We start from the raw sequence: 8,008 nt of genomic DNA, 5'->3' as shown, positions 1-8,008 counted from the left end.
CCCTTCAGAGCTCACCCCTGGAACTGAACGTAGTCAATCCCACCCTAATCTCTTGCTCATGTGTAGGTAAGGGCAGTTCTTGTAAGAAAATTGTATGTCAAGAAGGGGAAAAGGGGACTGAAAAGCAAAAAGCAAATGTGCCTTTGAACTCCACTCTCTGTTCAACCAATAGGCCCAACTTCAGCACCTCCTCAGAGGTCTTGGGTGAAGTGACTATGGAGGTCCTCTGACCATCCCCTGCCACTCCTTCATCGTAGAAGTAGAGGCCCAGGGGACACAGGGACAGACAGCTGGACCAGGTTGTCTGTGATGAGACAGCAAGGTGGCTGAGGTCACATTTTGTGGAGCTTAGGAATTATCAGAGGAGAATTTAGAGCCAAGAAGCTGAAGGATATGGTCAGATGCAGAAAGATGTCTTCACGTGCCCTGTGGAGAATGGCTCAGGGCTGGAAGCTATAGGCCGGGGAGCGGGCAGAAGGGGATGGTGCTGGACCAAAGCCTGGGGTAGGGAGGAGAAGGGGCAGGTGGAAGGGATGCTCAGGAGGCCTGGCAAACAGGCTGTGAAACTGACATCCCAAGGAAGGATGGGAGTGATGGGGGCATTTAGGAAAAGGCCTAGGCCTTTGCCCTGGGGGATGGGGGACAAAGAGGCTGTGACTGAGATGAGGACCAAGGAGAAGGAGGTTTTGTGGACACACTAAGGCCATTTGGGGACATGGTGGGTGTGGGACGCCTGAGAGATTTCTCAAGGAGCTTTTTCAGGAGGCTGTGGGAACCACAGGTCTGGGACTCAGGAGGGAGGTCAGGAATGGTCAAGCAGTATGGTCCCATAGTCAGTGGTACAGGCTCATCAATAAGGTTAATTGCATTGATGCAGTTCAGGAGAACGTGATGAGATAATACCCATTTTTTGGGTGGGGGGAAGTAGGTTTATTTGTTTATTCAAATGGAGGTACTGGGTTTAATTGTGCACTCTGTCACTGAGCTATAGCCTCTCCCCTGACAATATCCTATTTTAACCATAGTTCATTCAGGCTGGTGTAACAGAAGATCATAGACTGGGTGACTTATAAACAACAAAAATTTATTTCTCACAATTCTGGAGCCTAGGAGGTCCAAGATCAAGGTGCCAGCAGATTCGATGTCTGGTAAGAACCTGCTTCCTGGTTCACAGAGGATCATCTTTTTGTCCTCATATAGTGTCCTCACATGGTGGAAGGGATGAAGAAGGTCGCTGGGTTCTCTTTTATAAGGTCAATAGTCTCAGTTATGAGGGCTCTGCCCTCACAATCTAATCACCTCCCAAAGGTCCCACCTCCTGATACCATTATATTGGGGATTAGGTTCCAGCATAGGGATTTGTGGGGAACACATTCAGTCCATAGCAGATCCCTTTTCTTGGATTATCAAGTAATATTCATGATGTTCTATCAGGAAAATTCTATCATTATCCCCACTCCACAGGTGAAGAAACAGGCTCAGGTGTGCCAACATGTATGATTACATAAATAGGTGCCTGAAAAAGCTTTTTCTAAAATTCAACGTCCATTCCTTATATTAATCCTAAATCAGATAGAAACAGAAGGAAACTGAGCAAGATGATCAGATTGCCTGATTACCAAAGACAGATGGCATATGGCAGTTAAATGTGGCATTTAAAGCCATTAGGACTGGATGATTTTTGCAAAGTTTGTGAATACTTGTACACGCTTGGAGAAAATGTGGAAGAATGCACCGAGAGACTAGAGAGAAAGACGCAGGGTCAAATCTCAGCTGTTAGTCTCTTGAAGTTTACGCAGCCTCTCAAAGCCTGTCTATAACGTGGGACTAAGACAGCTACGCGAACGACTCCACCATCGCCACCTCTTGGTTTAGAAGAGTCGCTGCAAAGGTAGAAATCTTCAAGACAAACGTAGAGTCCTGAAACCCCAGGCTGAAGCCGGGGCGGCCATGTTGATAACGGGAGGTGGAAAAGCGTTGCAACCACCGCCATTTTCAGTTAGGGCAGCAGACGACTTCCGGTCACCATCTTGAGTGACAGCAGAGGCGGAGCTCCGACTGGCATGTTTATTAAGCGCCGGGCTCCGAGGGCACCTACCCGAGAGCGACTGAACACTAGTCGCGGCGGGCGGAGGCGGGCAGTCGCAGCCACGCCCTCGGCTTTGGGCTCCTCCTCCCGGCCCCCCTTCCGCCGGGCGAGCAGCTGTAGGCGTTGCTGCCGTAAATTGGGCCGGCGGTTTGCCGCATCACGGAAGATGGCGGCGGCGGCGGTGAACGGGGCGGCGGGCGCCTCGAGCTCCGGGACTGCGGCGGCCTCGGGCGCAGTCCTGCAGGCCGCGGCCGGCATGTACGAGCAACTCAAGGGCGAGTGGAACCGTAAAAGCCCCAATCTTAGCAAGTGCGGGGAAGAGCTGGGCCGTCTCAAGGTAGGGGTTGGACGCGGGCGTTTCGAGGGGTCCAGACCCAGCCGAGTTCCGGGCCCAGGGGGAGGCCGCGGACCAAGGCTGGCTGGGCGACCCAACAGGGTGAAGGATTCGGAACAGCCAAAATGCGGGCTTGGAGGAGTGAAATAGTGAGAGGGCCTGGAACGGACCAAATGCAGCCCCATGGTGGGAGGGTGATGGAAGGAGTGGGTCTGGCACAGCCGAGTGAGAGGTTAAATTTTTGGTGCTTGAAGGCCTAGCTGCCTGGAGTGGCAGGAAGCGGGTGTTGGAGTTTTTCTGATTGAGGGTTCTGGGCGACACCAAGGGGGAAATGAGGTCTGGACAGGGTGATGGAAGGAGGCTGAGATGATGGGGTGCGTGGTTAAGACCAGGCCAAACTGGGGTTCGAGAGATCTGGAGCTTAGGGATGCATCTTTGGGGAGAGGGGCCCAGCCAAGTTGTGAGGGCAGAACTGAACCTAGAAAAATATTCTTACAGTAGAGGACCAGAATGGAGCTCGGGGTGCTTCAGGCCAAGTGTGTTTGGGAAAGAGTGTGAATACAGTCGGTTGGGTCAAGTTGCTAAGGGAGTGTATATGATTAGGGATGATGTCTGCATTGAGCTATGGGGAGAGGTTAGCCCCTCTTCCTCCCTGGTGTAGATGGGCTGGGGTAGCTGGGCCTAACCCAGTAAAGTGTGGGAAAGGATTGCCAAAGAACTGAAGGTGCTAGCGTCCTCCCACCCCTTTGATTCCATCGAGTCAGGCACGGAGTGTGTCTCCTGTTTCCCCAGTGGTCCTGTTAATACTTGTAGTCTGAGGTCATCTTCAGTGAACACTCGTCATGTGCCCAGGCCCTGATCTGAGTTCTTTATGAGGACTGACTCCTTTAATACTCAGTAACAATCTTATGAGTCAGGGATGATGATTAGCCCCATTTTCTAGGTGGGAAAATCAAAGCCTAGAGAGAGGTAAGTAACCTGTACTTGAAGTCCCATCTGCTTTCCTTCCTTCCCCTACTCTCTTTGTCAGCTGGTTCTGTTGGAGCTCAATTTCCTGCCAACCACAGGGACCAAACTGACCAAACAGCAGCTCATTCTGGCGCGTGAGTGTCACTGGGGTTGGTGGGGAGTTATCGGCTGGGGGCTGTGGCAGGAATGGCAGTAGTAGCGGTCGGGTTGGGACCATAGTCACCTCCTGAGAGCTTCCCCTGTTACCTGCAGGTGACATACTGGAGATCGGGGCCCAATGGAGTATCCTACGCAAGGACATCCCCTCCTTCGAGCGGTACATGGCCCAGCTTAAATGCTACTACTTCGATTACAAGTGAGGATGAGCCCTGCCCCTGATTTGGTGTGTGGGGGAGGGTAGGGGGGGTTACATGGCTGCTCTTTTAAGTTTCTACTCTGCAGTATAGCCACCATCACCTGTTACCCACCTCAGCCCCAGCCTTGCCCCATCAGATTCATCCCTCCATGGCAGCCAGTAGGACCTTTGTGACACTGAAATTTGACCATGTTGGTCATCTGCTTAGAACCTGTTATGGCTCTCCATAGCCCTCAGGTTTCAGACCTGGTTCTTTCCTGTGGCCTCCAGTGCTGTATGAGCTGTGTCCCCTCTGTTTGTGCCTCCCTGTCTCTCCCACTGGACTGTGCGTCTTCTAAAGGCAGAACTGCCTTGGTCACTGCTGTGTCCCAGCACTACCTAGCATGGAGCCAGGCCCAGAGCAGGGACTCCTGGGCTGTGTCTTGAATATAAAGCTGAATGGTTTCATAACTGAATGGTGCCTGCATGGATTAATGGTTAAGAATTTGACATCAGAAGCCAGACAAACCTGAGTTTGAAACTAATGTTGCCACTTCCTGATTATGTAGTCTTGGGCAAATGGCTTCATCTCCCTAAGCCTCAGTTTCCCCCATAAAGTGAGGGTGGTGATTCTTAATGCCATAATCATAGTTAATACTTACACAGTATTCATTTAGGTCAGGTACTGTTTTAACCATTTTACCTGGATTAAATCATTTAATTTACTTAACCCTTATTCATTTAACCCACCTCTGAGATGGATACTGTGGTGATACCTATTATACAGTTGGAGAAACTAAGGCTGAGTCTCTTTACTGAAACGAGGTCACTTTCTGGGGCCCATATGCTTGTGACTTCTTCATGTCTCTCTGGGCCTCATTTCCATCCGAAAACTTAGCACCTGATACTCTTCCCAGGTGAGAGCACAGGGCGTTCGTAGGGTCCCTGGAGCCTAGAGCTGGGGACTTGGTCAGTTCCTAAGATCTCCTTATGTTGGTTCCCCACCCTGTTCCACAGGGAACAGCTCCCCGAGTCGGCCTACATGCACCAGCTCTTGGGCCTCAACCTTCTCTTCCTGCTGTCCCAGAACCGGGTGGCTGAGTTCCACACAGAGTTGGAGCGGCTACCTGCCAAGGACATCCAGACCAATGTATACATCAAGCATCCAGTGTCCCTGGAGCAAGTGAGGCTGAGGAAGGGGGAGGGGAGGGCCTGGCTAAAGGGAGTAGTGTGGGGACAGACGTTTGGGAGGGTTTCCTGGAGAAGTAGGCAGGGTTCACCCATCTTTCAGCCTATGGACTCATTTGCTCATTTGTCCTACAAATATTGAGCCCCAGCTGGCTACCAGGTGCTGTGGTTGGCTTTCAGAATGTACAATGAACAAAACAGATAAAATCTCTGATCTTGTGAGATGACATTCAGGTGAGGAAGCAGACAGTGAATAAAAAGATGAAGTAACCTGTATGGTTTGTAAGATGTGAAATGCTATGGAGAAAAATAAAGCAGGAAGAAGGGTGGAGAGTCGGGGGCAGGGGTGATTTTTTTGTAAGAGTGGTCAGGGAAGGCTTTGCTGAAAAAAGTGGAATTTAAGAAAGATTGGAAAGGGGTGGAGAATCCAGCTACGTGATCATCTCAGTGAGAATGATTCAGATAGAGGGAGCAGCCAGACCAAGGGCCCAGGGCAGAAACACGCCTGATGTGTCTGAGGGACAGCAAGGAGGACGGTTTCTGGGAGAAGGTGAGCAGGGCCAAGGAAGAGCTTTAGTACCTAAGGTTAAGAAGTAGTTTCTACAGCTGCCGTCTCTCGGGAGGATTTCACTGTGGGGAGACGATGGGAGAGGGGCAGCTGTGATGGGCAGCACAGCTTGGGCAAAGATGTGGAGGAATGAGGTTGGGTTGGCTCGAGCTCTTTCTCCCTCTTGTGATTGAAAAATAGATGAGATGATTAGGTACTCTCCCAGGGCAGTCTTGAGAGAGAGAGAAAGAGTGAGAGAGAGAGAGTGAGAGAGAGAGAGAGAGAGAGAGAGAGAGAGAGGACCTGGAAGGGCTTCCTGGAAGAATAGGACCCAGTCTGCGTGGGAAATGGGTTACTGTATGGCAAAGGGTGTTCTGCAGAGTGGGGATGGTGGAGGCACTGGGAGTCTGGTGAGGCCTCAGTGGGTCGGGCCCTGTGCTCCCTCTTCCTCACCCTCTCTTTTTCCCTACCCTGTCCTCTCCAGTACCTGATGGAGGGCAGCTACAATAAGGTGTTCCTGGCCAAAGGCAACATCCCTGCTGAGAGCTATACCTTCTTCATCGACATCCTGCTTGACACTATCAGGTGCGTGGGGGGCCAGGGCCCTGTGGAGTTCAAAAGAAGCTTGGACTCGAGTCAGATAGCCCTGAATTGGAATCTCATTCTGGCCACTTGTGATCTGGGGAGGCTGGGCACAGGAGTTCTCCTTTTCTGTGAACTGAAACTGGTCATGAGATGAGGGTGACAGCCCTCACCTCACATTGGGCTGTGTATGTGTGTGCCCAGGTACACCAGACCCTGAGCGTGGGCTTGGCGCACAGCAGAGGGAGACCCTGCTCCACAAGTCACGTGGCTTCACCTCAGGTCACCTAAACTGTGGGACCTTGGTTTCCCCTTCTTTGGAGTGTTTTTGGCTTGAAAATGAACAGGGGGTGATATGATGAGCGCCCGTATACCTACCACTTGGCATAAGAGAGAAAATGCCTCAGAAACGGATACACTCGTCCCTGTCAATGGTTTTTCCCCAGAGCAAACTCCTTGTCCCGTTTCAGTGACTTGATGCCTTGCTGTTTTTCTGCTTCATCGTTGACCTCTTAATAGGGGTGCAGGGAACCCCCTTGGGATCGGATCTTGTAGGGAGGGTGTGATGTGAAGAGATCCCTATGTGAATCCCAGGCTGGGTTCCAGACAGCCTCAAGTCCTCGTGGCTGGGAGTGGGATTCAGAGTGGGATTCAGAGTGTGGGCCCAGGAGTCCCAGAGATCTGAGTGAGGGCCTGACTGTGGCCCTTGCTTTGTAACTCTAGTCCAGCTGCCCTCCTCTCTGAGCCTTGATTGGTTAAATGGGGGCAAGTAACATATTATCCAGCCATCAGTGCTGAACTGAAGGAGCTTATACATGTCAGGCCTAAGAGGACAGGGCCTGGAGAGTTGTCTGTGCTTAGTAATGAGATCCTCATCTGCCCCCAGGGACGAGATCGCTGGGTGCATCGAGAAAGCCTATGAAAAAATCCTCTTCACTGAGGCCACCCGGATCCTCTTCTTCAACACACCCAAAAAGATGACGGACTACGCCAAGAAGGTGGCTGGGGTGCAGGGCAAGGAGCCATGGTGCCAGGGGTGCACTCACTAACAGCAGGGTGGGGTGGCCTGGGGGACACTGGAGCAAGACTGCCCAGGTTTGAATCCAGTTGTGTAACCTCAGGCAAGTTGCTGAACTTCTGTGAGCTTCAGTTTTCCTATATGTAGAAAGGGGCTAGAAATGAACATGTGGAGTGAGCTTAGCACAGCACCTGGCACCAGGTGGAGGTGGAGGCTTAGTACATGTGGGTGGTTGTCCTAATCGGAAGTCCTTAGAGGTTGCAGCTTTTCCCCACAAGACTTCACTTCCTTTGGTCCATATTTGTGCAGAAGCAGTGTCCTTGAAGATAACGAGGTATGGGGTGCAGTAGCCCTGGTGGCTGAGGGTCGAGATCAGACTGGAAGAGGTGAAATTCAACTTGAGCGATGGGGACAGCCGATATTTAGTGTTTACTCTGGGCCAAACACTATTCTCAGCACTTTTGGTTCCCTGAATGCTCACTGCAGACCCAGAGAGGTGTGTGATTAGGGTCCCCATCTCAAACATGGAGAAACTGAAGCACAGAGAGGAGAAGTTACTTGCCTAGGGTTGTGCAGGTAGAGTGGGGTTGGTGAGGACACTGAGCCAGGGCCCACCGGGGTAAGTGCTGGCTCTGTGGTGGGGAGGGAGCCTGTGTGATCACCCTATCCATTTTTCATCCCTCCCTTCTTGCAGCGAGGATGGGTCCTGGGTGTCAACAACTACTACAGCTTTGCCAGCCAGCAGCAAAAGCCGGAAGATACCACCATCCCCTCCACGGAGCTGGCCAAACAGGTCATCGAGTATGCCCGGCAGCTGGAGATGATCGTCTGAGCCTGCCAGGCACTGGGGTGGGCAGGGTTTGCATTATTTAAAGCAGATGCAGTGCAGGGTTTCCTCCAATAAAGGTGGATTGACATTTTCTCTCTTAGGCCCTTGTCTCCCCGAG

The 8,008-nt window shown here is 51.6% G+C and overlaps 1 protein-coding gene across 1 annotated transcript; it reads left to right on the top strand.

Moving 5' to 3' along the window:
- The first annotated feature begins 2,017 nt into the window (after nucleotides 1-2,017).
- On the top strand, nucleotides 2,018-7,992 carry PSMD8 (proteasome 26S subunit, non-ATPase 8). Its single transcript, XM_006180437.2, has 7 exons — nucleotides 2,018-2,426; nucleotides 3,454-3,526; nucleotides 3,645-3,747; nucleotides 4,744-4,909; nucleotides 5,946-6,046; nucleotides 6,930-7,041; nucleotides 7,756-7,992. Exons 1-7 carry the CDS (start codon nucleotides 2,064-2,066, stop codon nucleotides 7,891-7,893), a joined length of 1,056 nt encoding a protein of 351 aa, XP_006180499.2. The 5' UTR covers nucleotides 2,018-2,063; the 3' UTR covers nucleotides 7,894-7,992.
- The last annotated feature ends 16 nt before the right edge of the window (nucleotides 7,993-8,008 follow it).

Source organism: Camelus ferus, chromosome 9 (assembly GCF_009834535.1).
Source record: "Camelus ferus isolate YT-003-E chromosome 9, BCGSAC_Cfer_1.0, whole genome shotgun sequence".
Lineage (NCBI taxonomy): Eukaryota > Metazoa > Chordata > Mammalia > Artiodactyla > Camelidae > Camelus > Camelus ferus.
The sequence above is the reverse complement of the archived record's forward strand: the minus strand, read 5'-3'. Positions and strand labels throughout refer to the sequence as shown.